Source organism: Etheostoma spectabile, chromosome 18 (assembly GCF_008692095.1).
Source record: "Etheostoma spectabile isolate EspeVRDwgs_2016 chromosome 18, UIUC_Espe_1.0, whole genome shotgun sequence".
In the NCBI taxonomy this organism is placed as follows: domain Eukaryota; kingdom Metazoa; phylum Chordata; class Actinopteri; order Perciformes; family Percidae; genus Etheostoma; species Etheostoma spectabile.
In genome coordinates, this window is record NC_045750.1 from 10,642,738 (window position 1) to 10,666,009 (window position 23,272).

At 38.1% G+C, this 23,272-nt stretch overlaps 4 protein-coding genes across 4 annotated transcripts; 3 read left to right on the forward strand and 1 right to left on the reverse strand.

Annotated features, from left to right (window-relative positions):
- Positions 1-20: 20 nt before the first annotated feature.
- ppil6 (peptidylprolyl isomerase (cyclophilin)-like 6) lies at positions 21-3,134 on the reverse strand. The gene is made up of 8 exons (XM_032543023.1): positions 2,998-3,134; positions 2,802-2,897; positions 1,765-1,953; positions 1,413-1,475; positions 1,078-1,225; positions 573-632; positions 306-441; positions 21-212 (listed from the first exon to the last, which is right to left on the reverse strand). The coding sequence occupies exons 1-8, from the start codon at positions 3,073-3,075 to the stop codon at positions 101-103; spliced, it is 882 nt and encodes a 293-aa protein (XP_032398914.1). The 5' UTR covers positions 3,076-3,134; the 3' UTR covers positions 21-100.
- A 29-nt stretch (positions 3,135-3,163) lies between these two features.
- On the forward strand, positions 3,164-10,833 carry gen1 (GEN1 Holliday junction 5' flap endonuclease). Its single transcript, XM_032543013.1, has 13 exons — positions 3,164-3,701; positions 3,792-3,990; positions 4,093-4,269; positions 5,355-5,465; positions 5,550-5,623; positions 5,785-5,870; positions 6,063-6,213; positions 6,686-6,722; positions 6,825-6,905; positions 6,984-7,114; positions 7,234-7,295; positions 8,440-8,589; positions 9,351-10,833. The coding sequence occupies exons 1-13, from the start codon at positions 3,541-3,543 to the stop codon at positions 10,661-10,663; spliced, it is 2,733 nt and encodes a 910-aa protein (XP_032398904.1). The 5' UTR covers positions 3,164-3,540; the 3' UTR covers positions 10,664-10,833.
- A 1,320-nt stretch (positions 10,834-12,153) lies between these two features.
- On the forward strand, positions 12,154-13,466 carry msgn1 (mesogenin 1). Its single transcript, XM_032543028.1, has one exon. It carries the CDS (start codon positions 12,451-12,453, stop codon positions 12,880-12,882), a length of 432 nt encoding a protein of 143 aa, XP_032398919.1. The 5' UTR covers positions 12,154-12,450; the 3' UTR covers positions 12,883-13,466.
- Positions 13,467-13,671: 205 nt separating this feature from the next.
- On the forward strand, positions 13,672-21,286 carry si:ch211-51e12.7 (splicing factor 3B subunit 4). The gene is made up of 6 exons (XM_032543291.1): positions 13,672-13,895; positions 15,777-15,865; positions 16,967-17,116; positions 17,330-17,461; positions 17,763-17,885; positions 18,437-21,286. The coding sequence occupies exons 2-6, from the start codon at positions 15,777-15,779 to the stop codon at positions 18,525-18,527; spliced, it is 585 nt and encodes a 194-aa protein (XP_032399182.1). The 5' UTR covers positions 13,672-13,895; the 3' UTR covers positions 18,528-21,286.
- Positions 21,287-23,272: the final 1,986 nt, after the last annotated feature.

Below are 23,272 nucleotides of genomic sequence, written 5' to 3' on the forward strand. Positions count from 1 at the left end.
TTTGAAGAAAAGCAAATGTAAATTATATGTTACATGTATTCCAGGTTTATTTGATTACATGAAAAACATTAAACATTGGGAAAATGTTTTATCACTAAGCTTAAAACTTAAACACTCCACAATCCTTAACTTTACATTCATACTTGGGTCTTTCATTGCAAGTCAGAGCTCCCTCTAATCTCTTGAGGACGTCGACACCCTCAACCACACGACTAGAATGGAAAAAAGACATTAGGCTTGAGCAAAACTGTATAAGAGATCTGAGATTATGCAAAATTGGGAAATTAAGTAGGTGTGATACAAACCCAAAGGCAACATAGGTCCTGTCCATCCAGGGTGTGGGCTGCAGGGTGATGTAGAACTGGGATGCATTACTGTGGGGACCCTTATTGGCCATTCCTAGAGTGCCCCGTCTTATGTGGGACACGGCAAAGCTCTCGTCTAAAAGGAGAAAGAACACATGTTCAGGTGAATTTAAAGTGAGTACTATTAAATCTGCAAATATGCACGCATGCACAGTGGGTTCTCATTGTAATACTGTAAATATCTTGCACTGGTTATATGTTTTTTACCTTCAAAAGTTGGTCCATAGATAGACTCCCCTCCATCACCTCTCCTCTCTGGAGAAATATCTGCAAAATTGATTAATTTTGCTACTGTTAAACTAGATTACAGTGTTACGGTAAAAAGAACAAATTCACTTTCACTTTCGTGCTGTCTCAATCTGTGTTTTTATCTAAACAAGGGTTGGGCTGTAATGAGTAATACAGATAGGAAGTCAGAGGAGCTCAATGCATATTTTCTTACTTTAAATAGAGTGAGATAAGTTGTAACTAGTTTCAAAGCACTGAAAATGTATTGATATATTCCCATCTCTATAAGTACAATGTATGCATCCTAGATGTATATCAAATTAACTGCACTGATGCTAAAGTTGGATATTGTATTTAATTTGTATGTGAAAACCAACTGGAAAAGCAACTTTGGGTTCTTGAAAAACTATATACAAATTCAATTTATTATTATTAACTAAATATTAGCAACATTGCTACAGGACTTGTGTGGCCCATACTGTACCTCCTCCTTGCACCCAGCCATTGGGCACCACACGATGAAACACAGAGCCCTTGTAGAAAAGTGGGAAGCCGCTCTGTGACTGACCGCGTTCTCCTGTGCACAGAGCCTCAAAGTTCTCTGATGTCTTTGGACAAACATCTGAGAACAGCTGAGGGGAGGGAGGACATGTGGATTTGAACATGGAGTTATTCTGTAATGGAGATCTAGTTTTTTTATATCAGCAATTTCAACAATATCTATCTAAAATTAGACTATGAAGATTAAGCTTACATGCGGTTGAGATAACACAAGTGGTATGTGCAAGCAATGTGAGACTACATGGATGTATGCCTCACCTCAAACAATAACCTCCCTACGGCCTCTCCTGCTATCTCAATATCCATGAAGACAAACCTATGCTATAATGAAAGGACACAGATATGTATTCTTTTAATTCAGATTTTCATGGTCAAACAAATATAATAAATATTTCATCAAATATATTTTTACAGAGCAATATCCCTCTAGAAAAGCCAGTGTTGATGACTGTAAGTATGACTAGAGCCTGATAGTTTGAAAAGCTTCCTATCATGTACAGATGTCAATGACCTGCTTCCTGATACACACAACAAACTGAACACAACTTTCGATCTACATTTTTTTATACCCACTATATTTGTTATTTATGTGACTGTGGTGTTGACTTGCCCCAGTGTCCCGCAGGTGTTTGCTGTAGTAGTCCTCAGTGAGAGCCATATAGAAAGCCTGCGGCCGAGTGAAAGAGAAACTCCACTGATTCTTAGCCCAGCCGGCGAGAGCCTTCTCATTACCAAGGAGAAGGCCGTTCAGAAAGCACATCAGGCTGCTGGAGTACTGCCACACTTCACCACGCAGCTCCTTTAATCACAAGTGTTGAGCAACTGATGTGTTTGGGCCTTTCAGAATAACCATAGTGTCATACCACAGCAGTGTAGGTGTGAGTAGCTGTATAGTAGAGTAACAGTATAGAGTTTAGTAAGTAACAAGAATATTTCCTCAAGGACTGTACAATTGGGATGTACTTGTACTTTCCAATACTGTACTTTATTTCATAGGCAACCATTGTTTGTCACTCTTTACTCCACTGTGTTCATTTGCAAGCTTTACTTAAAAGTTACTTTGCAGATCAAGATAATACGTGATCGTTTATAAAATACAATGCCTATTCACACAAACAAAAATCTTATTTGGCCTGATTAGGCCTGTCTGTTTGATTGACATCTGTATCAATTCCCTAATAGTGTTGTTGAACTAAGGGTGGGACAACACGACTTACATCTTTATAATTCTCATGCGTAACGTTACGTAATGAGTGGTGGTATTGTGTGTTTCACAGCATAGGTCAGAACTTTAACCTGAGCAGTGGTCCATTCAGCAAAATGTTGTGAAGGCCTTTAAATCTGACTGCCTGAGCTGTACTTCTAATGGGGGTATTTTTTTATTGACATTGCTACTTTCACCTAAGTAAAATATCTGAATATTTCTTCCACCACTGATGTAGCTATATAGTGCTATATAAATACATTTTGATTGAAATTTTGATAGTTCAGCACTCCTAACTCTCTATCCATGAATGAACAGCAGTTTTGCCCATTATGAATAATTTGCTTGAAAGTTGGACTTCAATATCTATATCTATATCTATATATATATATATATATATATATATATATATATATATATATATATAAAATCAGACGACTTACCTTTTTCTTGTGGCACAGATATGTGTGCCAGTCAAATTCGAGTAGTGGTGTAATTTTTGGATCCAGAAATGGGACAGGAAACTTCTGTTTTAATCCCTGTTGTGCATAACGTTAGTCAAACGACGCAAGCATTGTTAACGTTGAAAACATATGGATTATGCTACATAAAACTGCAAACAAACGTTAAGACATTAACCTCAGCAATACTTTTGGCAACATGGAAATTACGGTCTTTAATTAAACCAACAATTTCTATGTGTATTTTGGAGTCCATGGTTGAAAATGAAAACGTGAAAAAAAAAACAGTCTTCAGTCTGTAAACACGAGCCTCGTCTCCATAGTAACAAGCATTTAGAGGCGCTTTAATGTGACGTTCATGGTAAAAAGCCAGGCGTCGATCAATTTTGCAAGACTGTTCCCTTTCTTTCCACCTTGTTTTTTAATAATCATGTTAATTGAAATCAAAAGTGCTATATTTGCCATATAGAAAACCTGTGGATTACATATATTCAACTAAAACGTCAAATGTACCTTCTTTTTCCGGGTCGTGATGACTAATGCAGCAACAAGGCAGCGTAGTACGGAGATTGTCAACGAATTGGGACACGGCCCAACGGCGCCACTATTTTAAACTCCGCGTCGTTGTCCTGTTTTGTGTTATCTATATTTCACGTTTTCTTCACGTTTTCTACAAACCACGTTGTTTGTTAAATCAGTCTAAACGCATTTTGGGGACGGTATGGGTGTTCACGATTTGTGGTCCATCGTCGAGCCGGTTTGTGAGTCGGTGCCGCTGTACAGTTTGAGCGGAAAGACGCTGGCAGTGGACCTGAGTTTATGGGTGTGCGAGGCCCAGCATGTCCAAGCAATGATGGGGAGAGTTACCAAGCCCCACCTGAGGTATGTGTCACGTATCGTTCTGTAATTAATTCCTTATAATGTCAGCTTCGATTCTAATATTTAAAGCCTTATTGTGTCTTTTGTGTCCAGGAATTTATTTTTTAGGGTGTCATCGCTCACGCTTATGGGGGTAAAGCTTGTCTTTGTGATGGAAGGAGAAGCCCCTCAACTTAAAGCAGAAACCATGAGCAAGAGGACAGAAACGAGATATGGAGGATTCAAAAAATCATCTGTCCCGAAGTCTACAACACACACCAGCAGAGGGCGCTTTAAAGCTGTGCTTAGAGAGGTTGGTTGGTCGGTCATCCACTCTCCTGCATCTCTAATCATAGTCCATCATGATAAATTCATTTCGTATTTAAGCACTCTTGTCCTTTTCTTACGTCTGTAGTGTGCAGACATGTTGGATTCTCTGGGTGTGCCCTGGGTGACAGCTGCCGGGGAGGCTGAGGCCATGTGTGCCTACCTGGACTCACAGGGCCTGGTAGATGGCTGCATCACTAATGATGGAGACGCCTTCTTGTATGGTGCCCGGACTGTCTACAGAAACTTCAATATGAACAGTAAAGTAGGTTTGTGAAAGTGCATTTCAATCATTCACAGTGTACAATATTTTCAGAAAGCTGAACTCAAATCACTGGACTGGGGTTTGATAGAACGTGCTTCACTGTTCATTTGAAAGGCTACTTAATTTCAAACTGTTTTGCCAATTAGTTCTTAATTTATGCCTGGGATCAAAACTCAGTTAATGATTTAGAATGAACTTTCTCATGACCACCAAAGTAACACTTGGGCACTTGTCAGAGCTGTGATTATTTTCAAGGTTGTGTTTTAAATACAAGTTCCCTGTTTGTTTTCAAAACAAAAAAGACAAAATCCCAGGGTTTTCCCTACTATGAGGCTCCCAGCCGTTTTGGGCACCACCTTGACCCAAATAAATGTAAAGTCAATGTCAGCATCAAAACTAATTAAATGGCTTTTCTCAGATCAAATGATTGTAGTTGGTCCCCAGTGAACGTCTTGAGCAAGTTTTATCTTTAACCATTTTGTGTGTTATTTGTTATCTGCTCTAGTTTTTCCAACGTTTTAGACACAGATCTGGTAATAATAATGGTCCAAATGTTCAGAATACCTTAGTCTTCCACAAACGTAGGGAAAAATACTCAATGTTTTTGCTCCAAACAGCATCACTAAACCTCAAATAAGCAATAGGGGTGCGGTAGTTACATATACTGTTTTGACTTTAAATACTTTACATTTATTTTAAGACGAACACTTGTAACAATTTTAGTTCAGCCTGTTTAGCCTGGTTATCGTTTTAGACTAAATCATTTCATTATAGAGCAAAATCATTAATCATTCATCATTAGTTATAATTAATGCAGTTCAATTTTGATCATCAGTGTTTTAATATAGTACATAAAATATAAACAGGAAATGTGAATTGAAGGTTGCTTTCTCCTCCTTTTGGCTGTTGTCAAAACCAATGAGGAAACTTTAAGGCACGTGTTATGGTTACTTGTGAGGAACATTTAACATTTATTTAGTCACTTACACAATCAAAAATCATACAGTCACTTCTGCCTATTATTCTACCGATGCCCTGAAACATCATCAAATCTGCATAATGTTGTTTCTGACTTTTCCCTCCAGGACCCTCAGGTGGACTGTTACAGGACCTCCAGGGTACAAACAGAGTTACATCTCTCCAGAGAGAATCTAGTTGGTCTGGCCATCCTCCTTGGCTGTGATTATATTCCTAAGGTAGGGAGGGCATCTGACATTTTTTATCCTCAAAATCACTAATATGAATGACATGTTAACTGTACATTGTGATATTTCCATAAGGGCATACCAGGTGTAGGTAAAGAGCAAGCACTAAGGCTTATCCAGATGCTGAAGGGACGAACACTTCTGCAGAGGTATGAAACTCTCTCTCTCTCTCTCTCTGTCTGTGAATTATGTTCTTGCCTTTTTAATTGTAGATCAGCAGTATTTTTCTTTCTGTATAATTCTTCCTCGCATAAAGAGCGTATATAGTATTGTTTATGCACTTGTTGTGACCTTTTTCTGGTCACCTCAGGTTCATCCAGTGGAAGGAGGAGAATGCAGACGTGTCTAAGGGAATTCTAAAGAAGGTTTCTCACTGCAACGTATGTCGCCACCCTGGTGAGTGGGACCCTGCTTTGAACTTTGACCCCTGATCCTGAGAGGACATGGCTGGTTTGAAGCCATTTAGTCACTTTTAAAGTCACACACATGCTCTACACCCAAAGTGTAGAAGTGTTTTAGATTTTAAAGTTGTTTGTCTTCTGCTGTTTTATCCAATATTGATTCTGATTCCTCTCCTTCCTTTTTCAGGCTCAGCAAAGGCACATGAACGTGGTGGATGTGTGCTTTGCAACAGTAAACATTTCTGTCAACCCCAGGACTTTGACTACCAGTGTCCCTGCGACTGGCACCGCTGTGAACAGACCCACCAGGCTTTGTCTTTTGAGGCAAATATCAGAAAGTGCGTGACTTTCTGTAAAATGCTAAACAAAACTAAAATACTAAATAAATGCAGAAGATGAAAAAGTGGAGATGGCAAGCAGATAAAAGGCAACAGATTAAAAAGGAGATCAAGACTAGTAGACACTATACTTTTATCAATGATCATCCTCACTCAGTCTGAGGAGGTGAAATAGCTGATAATGCTACTTAAGCACTGGAATTATTACATGATTAATTGATTAGATAATTGTCTGAATAATCATACATTTAGCTATTTTTTTATTTATTAATCAAAATGTCTTTTTTAGATTTTTAAATGGTTGCAGCTACTCAAATGTGAATATTCTTTTGTTTGTGTGATAGTAAACCTGATATTAGATTTTCGACTATTGGTCGGACAAAACAAGAGTTAAAAACATTCACATGCGTTTTTGAACTCGTAATGGGTGTAATGATTTTAAAGGATGTTTGCTTTTCATTTCTTTCTTCAGGAAAACACTGGCAAGTCAACGGTTCCCCTTTACAGAGGTGCATCTGTTTTCATCTGTTTTGATTTATACTGTTTTTAATAAGTGGTATAATAGTCTACGGTATCTGTTTGGGTTTTTATACTTAAATTATATTTTGCAGATAATTTCAGAGTTCCTGATTTCCAAGGATAAACCAGTGTCACATTTCAAGAGGAGACAGCCAAATATGCTGTTGATGCAGGTAATGGGTTTATTTGAATTACTTGTTCAGTTAATTATCTCTTTAAATTTATTTCATGTTAAAATGTGTTTTTTTCAGAAATTTGCCTATGACAAGATGGAATGGCCAAAGCACTACACCAGTGAAAAGGTTTTAGTCCTGATGACCTACGCAGAGTTGATGAACAGAAAATATGGAAGAGAAATGTCCTCCCAAATCAAGCCTCTTAGGTAGCACTTAAAGTCCAATAAAAAAAATAAAGTCTATTTAGTGGCATTGTTGCAAGAAATAATAATAATAAATACTTTCAGTACATGCATAATGAAGAACACCCTTTTTCTTAAAAAAGAATATTGAAACCAAGGGTGAGGAATGCTGTTGCTTGCTTTGAGATCATCTGGAGAACACCAGGTCAGTGTACATTTCATGATCATTTCTTGCAGCCTTCCTTTTGTCATGTTAGAAGTGCAGATGGGGGAAAAAAGCAATATATATAAAAAAAAAAAAAAAAACATCCCCTGTGTTGAATGAAGCGACTGCTGCATTAAGTAGAGGTTGGGGTGCGGGTGCTCGTCACCGGGTTGTCTGTTGGTGACTTGCTGTGAGGTGGGGTTCAGAGGTGACAGATCAGTCTCAACAGCCGCTAGGCGCTAAAACTGGCTTCCTCCCCAGGCTGGGAAATCTGTCATATCAAAGTCCACGTCACTAACAAGCCCATCTGAAACTCTCAATCAACTAATCCTGAATGTGGTTTCTCCTCTGTCTTCCATAAGAAGTAGTTGTTATACAGTACATCAAAATGATTACATAATGAATTTAAAATGGTATATACCATAGAGATGACTGAATATTCCAATACCTGAAACCACTGATTACAAATGTATATTTGTAAAATGGAAACATATTGTCGCTTGCAGTTTAATGAATCTTACTGTGAATTGCAGTCCTCTGGTTAAATACCCCTGATCCTTTTTTGGGTCCAAACATGCAGATATTCCAGAATTGGGTGAAAATTGAGGTTTATTTGTGTTTTTATTTTATTTTTTATTTTTTTTGCATTATGTATAAAATGTGCTGTATTTGCATATACTATTTTAAAACAGTTTATGTGCAAATCAAAGTAGAGCTGCAAAGATAGGTCAATTAATCGATTAGTTGACTATTTTGATAATTCATTAAGATCATTTTTAAAGCAAAAATGGCAAATGTTTGACCTTATCTAACATTACAGTTGATTGAATATGTTGGGGATTTTGTTGTGTTGGTTTTTAAGAAGCAAGAAGTTTGTTTTCATTTTTGGCTCTAGGAAATTTCTATGGCATTTTTTCGCCTGTTTTCCGACTTTTATAGACCAAACAATTAACTTAAAATATAATAGGCAGAATAATTGATAACAAAAGCCCTAATGAAACATGGTGCACCCCAAGTCGCAATTCTCGTCTCTGATTCAACCTTCTTTTTTTCTTCAGTAAAGAACCACATTTTCAAGATATAAGGTCAACAAGAAACTTATCAAGACCAATTTGGACCTGACCTTAATGTTTTTTTCCTGCAGAACATTACGTGTTTCCCGAGGATCGGCCTGCGGAGGATCAACATGAGGTGAGGACGGTGGAGGAAGAGTCTCTCTTCCGTGTGGCCTACCCAGAGGTGGTGGAGAGCTACCTGAGAGACCAAGCTCTGGCCAAGGAGAAAAAGATTAAGAGTAAGACAATAATATTCACTTAAATACATATTTGTACATTTAAGTACCATGTAAGTTTTTTTTCTTTCTATGAAGAATTTGGTCAAATAAAGCAGTTCATGTAGCTACATTTTTCACAACAAAAATGGGAGCCCCAGACTTAACTGGCTCACAATCAGTGTGAATATTACACAGATGAGCTGTTCAAAAACTACAAAAAAATTGGATGGCAGAATATCATTAATACATTCTAATAGCAGGAGCCTTTGTACAGCAATTGTAATAACAGAGACTTGGCTCACGGTAGGACATCATGATTTGGTTAAGATTGAGGGACAGTACAAATTGAAAAGAAGAAATTGAAAAAGTTTTTACATTTATTTTTAACATGTTCAAATTGAACTAAATTGGAAAATAAAAGCTTCCCACACTGTTCTGACAACGCTGTCTTGATCAAAGGTACCTGGAGCTTTGACTTGTTTTTCAAGGCTGTCTATTGCAGCAGCTCTGACACCTGTAGAGTTTGGCAGCTCGGCTGTTTCACGCCAGAGGCTTTGATGCAGCCAAGAGGTGTCTGTCTCCCAGGCTTTGCTGTCACTTTATGCAGGTTGTGCTTTGCTCCCCCCTGGTCATAATGCTGTAGAGCTTCACTTCCTCATGTGTAGAAAAACTAGCTACTGACATTGAATTAGCTTTACAGTTAGAAGATACCAGAGTGAATGTTTCCTTGTTTCTTGTTTGAGTTTTTGAACACTGACATTTGCTCTCTATCTTCTTTATAGAGAAAAAGCCAAAGAGTAAAAAGGAAAAGCCATCTGATGCCTCTGATGGTATTTCGGACCTTTTGGCTCAGATGACCCTTCAGAGTGCCTCTAACACTCAACCACAAACGCTGCTCACTACCATTTCAAACTCAGCTGAACCAGAAGTGGTAGTTTTGGACACTCCAGTGAACCATAAACAGCATCAAAAGTCAAAGAGAGACCACAGCAGTCTGGACGAATCCCCCAATAATCCTCTGTCTAAAACAAAATCCGAGACTGCTGCTTCACCGTCTGTCTCTGCTGTTATCGATGCTCTACACCTGAGTGATATTGACTGGGAGGCTTTGTCCTTCACATCGTCTCCGACTCCACAATCGGCTACAAACCACACCACTGAGCCACCCGAGCAGAGCCAAACCACAGACACTGATGTCAGGGAAACAGAGGGCAAAAACACCAATCAGAAAACCTTGGGTGACGTCAAAGAAGCTGACACCATACCTGCTCCACAGTTATGCTACACAGAGTGTCCTCTAAGGGACAGGCTGCTTATGAGGAACACAGCTAAAGCTATAAACCAGAAAGAGATAAAGAATGACATGGTCTCAAAACAACTAAACTATGAGTTGACCTCTTTCAAACACGTTTCTTCTCATAACTCAAAACCAAGTGGACACATCCCCAGCAAAGGGAGCAGGGGCAGTACATGGTCAGGAATAGATTCTACTGTTAACAAAAAAGAACCACTCGCTGAGAAAAGGCTGTGTGCAACAAATAAGGCAGAAACTGCAGCTCAAAGTAAGACAAAGGACAAATGTAATGTAAAGCCTCCTCAGAAATACAAATTTGTCCAAAAAGCCATTTTGTCATCGGCTGTCCCACCACAGAGATGTCACTCTGACCCAGGTCAAAGTGACAAGGACAGGAACGGGCCGCCGACCACCAAGAAGAGCGTGTGTATGAGCATGTGTTCATCCAGCGAGGAAAGTGATGCAGAGAACCAGCAGTCTGGACCTCAAAAAAGAGCTAAGATCAAGTCTGTAAACAAGGCCAGCTTCCCCTTAGACATCCCCTTGAAACCAAAAACATCCAAACCAACAGTGAAAACAGCTCCAACAGTTCATTTATTACAACCAATTTCTCAGAGCTACAGTGCAGACATCGAGATAAACAGCAGACGTATATTAACTAAAAGCAAATGCCAGGACGTCTCACCAGCTCATGTGGAGACTCCAGCATCACCTGTGGTGTTAGATAGTGATGATTCAGTTATTTGTAGTGAGAGTCCATTGCCACTGGCAGAGAGACTGAGACTGAAGTTCCTGAAGTGAGCAGCAAGATTACAGGATGATGGGCAGAAGCATGTGAGCTATTTTATGTTGAATGTGAAAATTTATTCTTGACTTTTTAGAAATGGTGGACCACAAAAAAATCTTATCTTAAGGTCCACTTACCAGCTTTTTACAGAAGAGCAACAACAATTAGTCAATCTCAGTTGAAGGAAAAGTAATCCGCAACTTTTGACAATGCAATAATCCTTTAATTTTTCAAGCAAATAAGTCAAACTTTCGATGGTTATAGCTTCTTAAATATGAGAATTTGCTGCTATTCCTTAACATTACAATAGCTTGAATATTTCTGGGGGTTTGGGACATTTGATGATATTTAATAAAATCGTAAACAATTATCAATAAAATAATGAAAAACAGCCTGTTACTGTGATCCTATATAGAATGGTTTCTGTAAAACGGTAGAAAAGTTTAAACAGTAAAGTATTACATGCTGACTATTAGTGAGATGTGGTTTGAATGCTCCAGAAAAGGCTACTGACTGGACCTTGAATCAAATCTTTTGTCACATTTCTTTTTGCAATATACAGAATGTCAGATTGAAAAGCTTGACTGATTCATGGAAATGAACAAAATATCAAATTGATTAAATACATTTTGTTGTAATTAATGTTTTGTTGCACCAAAGTTTGCCTGTTGCTCTGATTCTAAAAGGAGCAGTTTATGTACATCAGAGGTAAAGGTTGTGGATTAGCACGGTTTCCTCTATGTAATACCATTTAACAGCACCACATGTGCTTATTTTCTCCCACTGCTGTTTGACAAGCTACATGTCACTTTGCGTAGAAGACACGGCTGCTGAGGGGGACACCGAGGACGCTGAGCCGTTGGTTTTACAACCTGCCAGTGTTGGTCCCCTTGATCATGAGTGAGGCCTTACACACCTTTTCAGACATGAAAGGTCTGGCAGGAGCTTGGTGACAGCTGCATCCTCTGCCCAAATAACAACTAAGTCCTAGTACTGGGTCTTATTTTTTTTCCTAAAGCAAGTGCTGAAAATGTAGAGAAAGATAATTCAGCTGGTTTTTCAGTGTAAATCAACTTGTAAGTATATTTAAGTTGTTTAATTTTCTTGTGAAGAACATTTGCACTTGATGTAAACAGGAAAAACTGCATTAGAAACAAGTACCATTACTCAAGGTGACAAGTAGTGAAAGGTAAAACAAGATTGTAAGGTGAAGTAATATTAATAATATAGTAATATATAATATACAATATACATGGTAATATGTTATGTTGGCCTTTGACAAATGCTTGTTGCTCATTCTGAAACTTTAAATGCTGTACTCTCCATAAGCCAATAATAGTATTGACTTGTGTTAGTTTTTGAGTATAAACTGTATCTTGCAGACTGAAGACACACGCAGGCCTGACTTGCCAGAGAGGTGTGAACCTCTCAGGTGAAACAGCATCCTCCCAATCCTTCATTAGACGGATCACATCAAACTGATAATTGTCTTCGTGCAGACTTTAAAGAGTAATTTCCCACAAAAGGAATCTAATTATTTTTCTTTCTATCACATTATCCGTCTATTTAGCCTTATTCGCACCCCAGTGATAACGAACGACGTCCTTCGGGAAGGTCGCATTTTGGCACTTGAGGTTTTCTTTGAACTTTTTCGCCTGAGCTGTGAACCCATAAACCTCCGGAGATCTGCTTCTATATAAAAACGCTTTTGGTAAAATCACCTTTTCAGAATCTGCCTGTCATTGACCCCTGATGTCATCCTCGCTGCGTGAACGTCTGGACGTCTCGGGATATTTCTAACATGGACCTGGAGGTGGTTACAGCTAAAATACTGTCTAAGTGGAAGAGCCACGAGAGTACGTTTGGAGAAGATCAGGACTCACTTCAGTCTGCATCACCGGAGTCCTCGATTGACTCAATGTGCTCTTCCCCGGAGATGTGCTACTCCAGCGGGCATCAGGAGATGAAGGACTTCTCTTTCGCTTTCGCGGCACGCAGGGCGACTCCAGCAGCGCAGAGGCTGAGCAAGCCCAAGATGTCTACGAGAAGACGCATGAAGGCCAGCGAAAGGGAGAAGATGCGGATGAGGAGTCTTGCAGAGGCTCTGCACCAGCTCCGCGACTACCTACCCCCGGACTACAGCAAGAGAGGCCAGCCCCTGACCAAGATACAAACCCTCAAATACACAATTGAATACATCAACAAGCTTTCAGACATCCTGAGCCGTGCGTAACGGACGCAAATGGACTTTTTACGCATCAGGTTTACGCTCATGTGGACATTTGATGGAGTTAGTTTTATATATGGGATGCATCATACAACATCTTTAAGATAACTTAATCATTCTATTTCATTTCATATTTCTTTTGTTTGCCCTTCTCCTGATGTAAATATGTTTTAGTGGGCACTTGGCAATTATGTTGTATATGAGGCTGCCTTTTATGGAGTTATGAATTCAGTGTTTGAAAATAGGGTTTGCTGTTATGTTTCCCTCACTATATCTTAATGAGCTTTACTGATGAAGAATCTCTCCTATATTCCATGTTTGTGTGTTAACAGAGAACTTGTACCTTAGGCTGTCATACTTGTTCCATGTTGTTGTATGTAGAGTTTAAGTAGCTGTATATTTAAAAGTGTTGTATCTGAAAGCTATTAAATAATTAGTTGTTTTCATTATATTTCTATGGTCATGTTCCTTTTTTGTAACTGTCGAGTTTGTCTATCTAATTCTTCGTATATTTTCATCAACTGTGACATATATCGGGCTTGTTTATCATGTTTACACTGTAAATCCATTAGATACACTGTGTGTAAGAATCAGGTTATGCACACAAACATGTTTTCATCTACAATGAATTAGTGATGTGTTGAACTTGTGGCCCACTTACAATTAGAACGCACGTCAGTAAATTCCTCCAATCAGAATACCGAAACAAAGAACGCGGATTGAATGACTTAATGAGTAGCCAATCAGACACCAGCATACTTCTTGGTGGGCGTTATCAAAGATCCTCTAAGGCAAGCCGTCTTTGGCGTAGCCATTAATGTATTAAGAGGCGTAACTCAGAAATTTCAAAAACCTGGGCAGTCTAGTCTGACGAAGCCGCCATTTCAAAGCGCAAAGGAGCCATAGAAGCTGTTGGAAATTTTGTAATTTGTATTTTTCAAATATATATATTTATTTTATTAGCAAATAGGAAAAATATATTACTTTTAGAATCTACCTCGCCTGCATCACCGACTGAAGTAAGTCCTTTTTCTAACGTTGTATTTTCACCGGAGCACCAAAGCAGGAACGCCCCTTTTATACATGACTGGTTCACATTTAAATAAACACTTGTTATTAGCCTCATTTATTTCGTAATTTCAGTTAGTAAAGTTCCTGTACAAACGTTGAACAACTAACGTTACATAAATACTATTTGAGCAACTATACAATAATGTGTGTCAACTCGGCTCTGCGATGTTTACTCCAGGAATTAGACAGAGGCCCTCTATCCTTTGCATTTTAATTCAGCCAGCTATGCACACCATTAGCTCCTGTATGCTAAACATTATTAAGGAATATTATTAGAGACTTAAAGTGTATTTGTTGCGCAGGGCCCCTCTGAGGGTGCTAGTTTAATATTTAAGAGCTCACAGAGCTCCAACCGCCTCTCAGGATCAGGAAAGAAATGTTTCCATCACGCTCGACGTGCCTGTGGCTCTGCAGGCTTATTTACTTTAAACTAACACTGTGTCATTTGTACTTGACAATCCTCCATTTTTAGGTTTATTGGCAATATCATATGCATTAGAACAAGCGCATTGCAAGCAGTAACACTGCTCCACAAGTATCTAGATATCTGTGAAATATAGATAGATAGATAGATAGATAGATCTAGAGAGTATACCCTCATTGGTATAATGTGATGAACAAAATATTAGAAACTGCAAAGATTAGTAGCTGCATACATTAAAACTGTGTATAAAGGTGCTGAAAGTCATAGTTTACCTTATCTTTTGAAGGATGGTAAATGATCCCAAATCTTAAAATGTTAGTGTTTTCAGACTTGCATAGACCTTTTTTGTTTGCTGAAAATACCGTAATGAAGAAACTAAATAGAAAGCTGGTGGCCTCATCCTTCCTTTGCCATGCATTTTTATCATCTGTAATGTGTTTCCTATGCTAAATGTTTATTGTATCTTTCATAGAGCTTATAATGTTGCTCCTTTCAAGAGGATATTTGGCCGATGTGTGCACCTCTTAAGCTCATGGGATTTGCTCAATCTTTAGCCAAAGTGTCAGACACACTAGAAGAAAAACAAGTTACGGGTGCCTTTTCAGGTTTTGGTGTTCTGGGGGAGTTGGTCCTTCAGACCAAATTTGGAAAGTTGCTACAAAAATTCCCCAAATATGTTTCCCTGTTACCTTTTCAACTTATCACCAAGTTCTACTCTCCACTGTCATTTTACAGTAGGGATTCTGGCTTTGTGACTATTAATACTTTTTCCGCTATCAGCTTTGACTTGCAATTGTCTGTGCTTAACTTGCAAACTTGTCACCTGCTTTACTATGAGGCATGCACAGTATGTCACACCCAGTGATGATGAAGCAATGCAGGGAACACTACACTGAGGTTTCATGTTTCAAAGATCTGCTGAGTGACATTTTAACAGCCTTGTGTGTGTCCCATTGTTGAAACACATACCTAAATGTTGTTTTGTCAGTCAGTAGAATTATCATACATTATATCATAAATCATCGAAGAGATATTGCAAGAAAGCAAAAGGTGGTAGAGATGGCTATTTCTATGCTATGTTGTCAAGATAACACAATGTAAAACATATCAAACTAAGTGGCCTTGACTTTGGAGTCTATTGCTGGAGAATCTTTGAATCTACACTTTATTTCTGCATTAAACTGTTTTTTGTTGTTGTTGTTTTTTCCTTTCTACATAGCTTGAATAATTTATTTTTCCATGTAGAAGGAAAATGCAATTTTACATGTAGAAATCTTTTTAATGTCAAGGTAGGTGATGCAAATATCTTTAATGGTTTTGTGAGTATGAAACATGATTATGTTATTTTTATTAAATAATGTTAGAATAAGGCACTGTATATTAATATAGAGCCGCATCATTTCAGATGGATGCAGACACAGAAGAAAAGGTGACAAGAACGTCAAAGATTTCCAAGGATGAATCTCAAAAACCGTTAATGGACAACAAATTTAGGTCAGTATGAAGGTTTCAGCCTTTACCGTATTTATGAATACTTGTTTTCAACTGCACGTGAATTAGGGCTGCACAATTAATCAAATTTTAATCACAATCACAATTTGGCTTCCCACGATCAAATTTGAGTGATCAAGTGATATTTTAAATGCAACATTACGTTCATAGAACGCTCTGTTTTTTTTTTTGCAAAGCCAATCTACCGTTCCGTAAACTGCTGTCTGATCATGTGCCAGTCAGAGTTGTTCCCTGCACCGCGCAGCTTAGTTTCTAAATGTAGACAGTCACAGTCATGTAGACAGAGTAACGTGAGGAAAATTCCATAACAGATAGCAGTCGGTCACAAGGTTTACCAGTAAATACAACATTTTTTCCCTTTTGTGTTGTTTTTCAGAGAACAGCAGTGACCAGTGCTAGTTAGTGTCTGTTAGCTCACAGGGCTCTAGGGTGCAACTCACATTTTTCATAGGTCGCACCGGTACACCTAATGTTCTTGCATCCACTGCCTCTCCACAAATGAAGCAGTGTTGTTTATATCCATATGGTTTCATTTTGCGTTACATGAACCATTTCTTCTGTAAAGCCGTACCTGTGTTTGGATCTCCCCTCTTACTCTCCGCGCAGCCCCGCCCCCATTCACTCACACACGGCTCCCAGCAACATGTCATTTTGGCCATAATCGTGCAGCCCTAATGTAAATGGGAAGCAAGGATTTCTTTTTACACAAGTGCCTTTGAAACAACAGTCAACAAACACGTCTTTCCAAAGAAAACTGGAGTTGCCCAAGTTGGGTCTTTTTCCTTTCTCATCTTACTAATATGTATAAATACAAAGCAGTCATGGAGATTTGGGATTAGTAAACACAAGGATACCATATACAGTTCACTGTTGCATCGCCCAGGATTTCTGGGTTGAGTGAAGCTTCAATTTTCCTCATTGGTTTTTGTGGCAATAGCTTTTATTTACTGACAACGCACATTAATCAACATTTCTGTTAATGTGCCAGTGTTAGCTAGCCGGCTAATTTTCAACTGTACTGAACTTGGACTAGTGGCATAGAGCCAGTTTTCCACTTCTTTTTTTTTTTTTTTACCTTCTCAGGGGTCGTGGGTTTAAAAGTCGCGGTCGAGGGGGTCGGATGACTCGAGGCGCCATGCGTGGTGGTCGGGGCATAATGAAAGCGTTTGGTCCACCTGGATATGGGAGGGGTCAAGTGAAAGATGGAATCCTGAATGGATTTGCACCTATGAGGTATGTACATTTGAAATATACATGGTATTAAGTATAAATAACAAAGTTTCTGCTTTAATTAATTGGTTAGCCATCAAACAAATAGTTTGGTTAATAATCATATAAGGGAAATACATTTGAATTAAAAAATGTTTGAACAAGCTATAATATGTGTTATATTTAAGATTAAAATGCTTTTATGGGTAAATTGCACTCCCTGCCCTTCTCTTGCAGAGCAATGAGGAGGATGCGACCTTACCCAGACCTAAGAGGTCATCGAGGTAGGGGCCCACCAATGGGCATGGGCCCTCCTCCTCCCCCACCACCTCCCATGCACCTCAGAGGCCCCTTTCCACCCATGCCCAGGTAACCACCACACACAATCATAACACAGCCATGGGAGCCAAATGGACTGGATACAGGTTTTTTTTATTTTTTATTTTTTTAAATCTTTTTTTTTTTAAATAAGAACTATCCTCCTTTAGTTTAAAAGCTTTTGTTTATCCTTTAAAAGTAGGTTGTTTGTCTGTACGGTACAGACTACCATACATTTGAGTCATGCCTTTTTTATGAAGCAATATGTCTTACATTTGCACATTACATTTGCATCGACACTGACCGAAAATGTAGATAAGTGTATTGCTGTGACACTTGTCCCTGTCTGTAGGCACGGCCCCCCTCCACCTCCTCTAGGTCATCCTGGTTTCAGAGGGTGTCCACCACACCCTCGAGGCCGTGGCATGCTACCCCCTGGACCTCCACGCCACTTCCACCCCTGCAGTCCAAGAGGGTAAGAGCTGTTTGAATATTAGTATCACGCCTAAGCTTTGCAAGTAACAATTGTTCGGCGCTTCCTTGCATGCTTTTTAAGATTCCTAAATAGATTTAAAATCTGGTGAGCATTTGAGACGTGCTTACACCAGTTATATTTCTTTAATTCTGTGATGCAGTAAATGAGCCAAAAGACTGAGGGTTGTGACACATTGCACAGTCCTTTCTGTCCCTTATCTCTTATCTATAGCTCAATTTCTTTCACTTTTCAACACATTTCTTTCTCCGTTTTCTATAATAATAATAATAATAGTTGAATAAATAATATACGTAGCTTGTTGTTTACTACAAAAATAGTGAGTCAAAAAATGTTTGAAGCCAGACTCTTAAACAGTGCATGGAATATTAAAAAACAAGACATTCCGCTGTATTTTGCCTTTTATAGGTACACAGTAACTAAAATGGGATGACATCCCTGACTGGAATAGTTTAGATGGCTACTCTAATCAGAGTGTGCCCCCTATTGGCCATAGCCAAGAATCCAATGTGTGATTTTATCCTTTTACACAGCTACCACAATGGACCAGTCTCTCCTCCGCCTCACCCCCCACCTGGCAGAGGCCAGAGGTGGCCAGGGCCCCCTGGTGGCCGACGCTTTTAACACAGCCTGCCCTAAAAACAATAAGCAAACACTTGTTAATGTAGAAGGGGCCTAAAGTGATGGAGTAAATGAAACACCCCTTACTCCTGTGTTGCACAAAGTCTCTTAATATCTTCATGACATACTCTGTGGCCAAATGTCTGCTTATTGATATTGTCTACTGGCAAAGAAGTAATGTGAAAATGACTAATTACAGCATAAAATGCCTCACAACTTTAACCATGTAAAGGCATTCTGTTATCGATGTTACAAAAATACTGTTGGTACTGTAGGAACTATTTGACATTGTTGGAAAAAAAAAAAACTCTTTGAAACAGCTGTTCTCAAAGGGAGGAAAATTATTGTCAAAGTTCATTAAATGTTCTGTGGTTCTTGTTACAGTCACCCTGTGAGCCTTAGGAATTGTTTCTGATCCCTTATAAAGAATAAAAAAATGGGTGACATTGTTTATATGAAGGTGGGGAAAGATGGCTGACAAATAATGAGAGTGCACAGTAGCCCTCGAGCACCACTGTTAGTTAACTAGCTTAGTACACCTTGGACCTCTCTAACCTTTCCTTTTGTTACATGGAAATATTTATGTATTATGAACAAGCAGTGCAGTAAATATTGTTTAACACTTACACATTTTTCAAGTGAAAAGACAATATTGTCAAGTATTGAAGTTTGAGTAATTAATTTGATATCGTTAATGTGCAACTATTTTAAGTTACCAGTATTGCTGTTTGGAGAATTTTGAAAATGTTTGTCTTCAGCAATCTATCTTGTAACGACAAAATGAAGAAGGCATTATAAACGAATAGTATATTGAAATATATATTTAGTAGATTTTATAAAGCATTTCATTAGTATTTGCTCCAGTTAAGAACAACTCTTTACTGTGTTTAGTTTTTGGAAGTGTTATAAATACTGTAATTAACATAACTTTTGTGAACATGTTAATGTGTTTGATGGAAAACGGCAAGACGTATTACATAGTCGTGGATAAAAAATAAAATTTAAAATAAAATTAATTTCTCTTTTTTTGTGTATTCACAAACAAGTCTGAGAGTTGTCATCATAATTCCAAACGTATCTGTAATATATATATGGAAGAGAATGAATTGTGTCCAAACTAGCACTGTACACAGTGGCACAGTCAGTGTTTCATATTTGAAAGTGAACATTTGATCTATGTAAAGACCACTGCAAAAATGCACATAATCATTATATATGTTTTGAATGAGTCGGAAGGACCAAGAGCCCTTAATGAACAAATATTCAGCTAGCTGACCACTGAAACTTACTGCAGACAAGAAAAGGCTTGGAAAAGTAATCCATGAATTGCACTTTTAGTAACTTGAAAGATGAACTCAATCCGCTTCACTCATTACCATTATGGTACCATGTCAGTTTGACTGGAGGACTAAGAACCGCTCCACTTGAAAAGCATTTAAAAGCTTTTGACTGAATGTCAAGTCACAGTTCAAATTCAGTGGTAGCATGTCTAAAAGGAGGACATCATCTGCAAAGGATAAACACTCTGATATGACCAATATTTCATGTTTTCGCACTGCTATACTTAAATATAGTCAGAAATTTCAGTCTGACTTCAACGACAAGAAAAGGAATTTGAAGAATCTCACTATGTTTTACGTATGGGTTATTTACTTATAATAATACTTTAATATTCTATATAATTTCTCCCATAATCCTGTACATTTTTAACTTTTATAAAAATAAAGGTTGCCATGCATGTATGAATGTGCATATGAAATTGCTGTACCTTATTATAGCAAAGAGGAGTAACAGATTATCAAATGAATGATTTACTCCAGAATCTGTGATTTATAGACATCATCTCATAAATAAAGTGGACACCAATTTAATAAACTTTTTAACTCTTTGTTTTGTGAATGCATGTAGATTTTTGTCCATAATGTGGTGCTAATTTTGGCCTACAGACTATAAAGATGTCCCAAAACCCTGCTGTAATGCTTAAGCAAGGTCCTAAGAAAAAGCATTTATTGTTAATACTGTATGTTGTATTTTCTGCTGGCACGAACAAGGATTTGGCATTATTTCTGGATGAAAGAGCATTTTATTCTCGGGACCACTCACAAGGTATTCATCACAGCTAATCTGTTTCATAAATTAGACACATTTCGTCTTCTCCTCCTCTTCCTTCTTTTTCCATCTCTTTAGCACTTTAAGTACATTCTGCTGCCCCTCAGTCTCTGCAGTCCCTTCTTGTTTCTCCCGTTGGTTGATTATAACAGACTGACTGTTGTTGTCTCCTGAAGGGGGGCACACAGTACAGTTAACATCCCGGGCCCCAGGAAGCCAGGCCCTCCCTCACATCTCTCCCCTCCTTCATCAGCAGTGTAAAACCGGAGGTCTGGCACTTCACTTGAAAAGGTGAGCTTCCTCTTGTATCTTAATCCCTAAACACCTCCCTCTTTGGAGAATCTCTTTTTCAGGATGGAAGTTGGAATAACTATGGAATCTTAGCAAACTCACTAAGACACAGAGGACTGTTGGCTAATAGGTTATAGTACTTCATCTTTTACATCTGCACTGTGAACGCTTAACAAGAATAGACCATAAGCACACCTTCTAGTAATGCAAGGAGCATGCAGGAATATGCAGGGAAAGATTGGTCTATAAATCAAAATTATTGCACTAATAACTGGAATGATGACATTTTGACATGTCAGCTGGGAAAGCAAAGGTGTAAATGATAAAATTAATGGTGGCTGAATTCCATTTAGCTGCTCCAGTTCTAGGGCCATGGCTTGCTGTCTCACTCTCACCTTAATTTTTGCATAGACTTATAAAGTCTTGTTGTATCTTACACAATAGTCATGTATGAATCTCAGATTAGCTTTAAAAAAAAAATCTTAAATAAACATGTGGACAAGCTTTATAATAACTTTGTCTAGTGGACAGAACATCTTTAAGATCTAGGTGTTGAGGCATATTTGCGTAAGCTTGGACCACAAAAGGAAGAACAATTTCTGCGTGAAAGTTTCAAACCTGCAGTATTCAAACTAGGCCTGCACGATTAGTCATTATAAAATTGCGATCGCGATTCACCCTTTTCACGTTTTTTTTTTTTATTTGTTTAAATGACTTTGACTCTCACTTAATTTTACAAGCCGAATGCTTCACAACCGCTACTTCTTTCCTCTGTGGGTTTTAAACAGACTGGATAAAATAGGTTTTAAAGTGCTCTATGCGCTGCAATGCTCTCCCTTCTCTTCATTGAGGCCTCTATGTTTACAGGCCTGTGTTGATGTGCAATGTGCTATAGGTGCCAAAGCAAATCTGTTTGGTTTGGTAAAAATTAATGAGTAAATGTCCTTAGTTTTCGTCTTTGTGAATGTCTTTCATAGAACAAATAACTGGATCTTTCCAACGGTGATATTTCCTATAGACGTGTATCGTTTCCGACTGAGAACCCAGAAATTCTGACATTCCCTGTAAAATTGAACACAACAAACAACATAGTCAGTGCCCCTTGCCCGGCCTCTTGGCGGTACCGAAAGTCTGAAGAAAACAGCAGAGTCCTATTTGATTATGACTGTGTCAGATAAAAGCAAGTGCCTTGCCATGTTAGGTGGTAAAATACAGTGGGTATGGAAAGTATTCAGACCCCTTTCAATTTTTCATTGCAGCCATTTTCCAAAAATCAAAAAAGTTAATTTTATTTCTCATTAATGTACACTCAGCACCCCATCTTGACAGAAAAAAACAAATGTAGAAATTTTAGCAAATTTATTAAAAAAGAAAAACTGAAATATCACATGGTCATAAGTATCGTGCAGGCCTAATCCAAACTAAACCAGGTGGAAATGTACTCAAGTCAGGTTTAGAATTTTGGTACTCGCTTTCACAGAATGGTGTTATAAATACCTATGTAACCCTAGGAGATACATGGTCAAGTACGGTACACAGACGCTGAGTATTGATCCATTATTATATATGTGTGGTCGGTTTGTCTGCTTGACAATCTCATTTAGCAGCAAAAAAATTGAAGTGAGGTAAACAGAGAAATTCTTTTTAGATAAAAGATGTTGAAAAAAGTTTTCTTTTGGGGACATAATTTGAATTTGGAAAAAATTTGAAGTTGGAAAAAGGTGTTAAATAACAATTTATTGCAGAATATTGCTATAAGTTTAAAATTGCAATATCTTATCATAAGTATCGTGATGATATTGTATCGTGTGGCCTCTGGGGATTCCCACCCCTTATAAATACGGGAAATTTTACCAGAAGATCTCCTTAAAATAACAGGAAGTATTAGCCTTCAATCATAGAATAAGTATGCCATGTTGTTTTCACTGTTAAGCAGAAGATAAATGTTGAATTCAGTGATTTTTCTGTATGTTTTGCCCTACAGATTTTTGTACACTAATAATTCAATAAATGCAAAAAAGAAATTTCTTGTGTGCTGGTCTTGTGTTTACAGACTATATGTGTTCATCAATTAAAATACCAAAACAATGTCACTGCAGTTAGGAAAACAAACCTTGTCATATTGATGTAGAGTATAATTAAAATCACAATTTTGTTGAACTAACTACACAAAAAGGAGGACTTAGTCATTAAATTCAGAATAAATTTAATGAAAAAAGCGATTCCACACTGTTTAGCCACAGAAAAGACAATGAAAACACCCGGACGGTAAAAGAAGACTGTTACACATGGACATAATAAATGCAAGTTCTACAGCTGGCCCTTTTTCTGTGGTGTGTTCAACTCCA

Excerpts from the sequence above, each read along its gene's own strand:
- ppil6 (XM_032543023.1), bottom strand. The coding sequence starts at position 3,075 with ATGGACTCCAAAATACACATAGAAATTGTTGGTTTAATTAAAGACCGT. Across the intron at positions 1,954-2,801 it reads ATCTGTGCCACAAGAAAAAG|GAGCTGCGTGGTGAAGTGTG; the intron begins GTAAGTCGTCTG and ends TTGTGATTAAAG. Across the intron at positions 1,226-1,412 it reads TAGGGAGGTTATTGTTTGAG|CTGTTCTCAGATGTTTGTCC; the intron begins GTGAGGCATACA and ends CCCTCCCCTCAG.
- gen1 (XM_032543013.1), top strand. The coding sequence starts at position 3,541 with ATGGGTGTTCACGATTTGTGGTCCATCGTCGAGCCGGTTTGTGAGTCG. Across the intron at positions 4,270-5,354 it reads ACTTCAATATGAACAGTAAA|GACCCTCAGGTGGACTGTTA; the intron begins GTAGGTTTGTGA and ends TTTTCCCTCCAG. Across the intron at positions 7,296-8,439 it reads GATCATCTGGAGAACACCAG|AACATTACGTGTTTCCCGAG; the intron begins GTCAGTGTACAT and ends TTTTTCCTGCAG.
- msgn1 (XM_032543028.1), top strand. The coding sequence starts at position 12,451 with ATGGACCTGGAGGTGGTTACAGCTAAAATACTGTCTAAGTGGAAGAGC.
- si:ch211-51e12.7 (XM_032543291.1), top strand. The coding sequence starts at position 15,777 with ATGGATGCAGACACAGAAGAAAAGGTGACAAGAACGTCAAAGATTTCC. Across the intron at positions 15,866-16,966 it reads TTAATGGACAACAAATTTAG|GGGTCGTGGGTTTAAAAGTC; the intron begins GTCAGTATGAAG and ends TTACCTTCTCAG. Across the intron at positions 17,886-18,436 it reads CACCCCTGCAGTCCAAGAGG|CTACCACAATGGACCAGTCT; the intron begins GTAAGAGCTGTT and ends CCTTTTACACAG.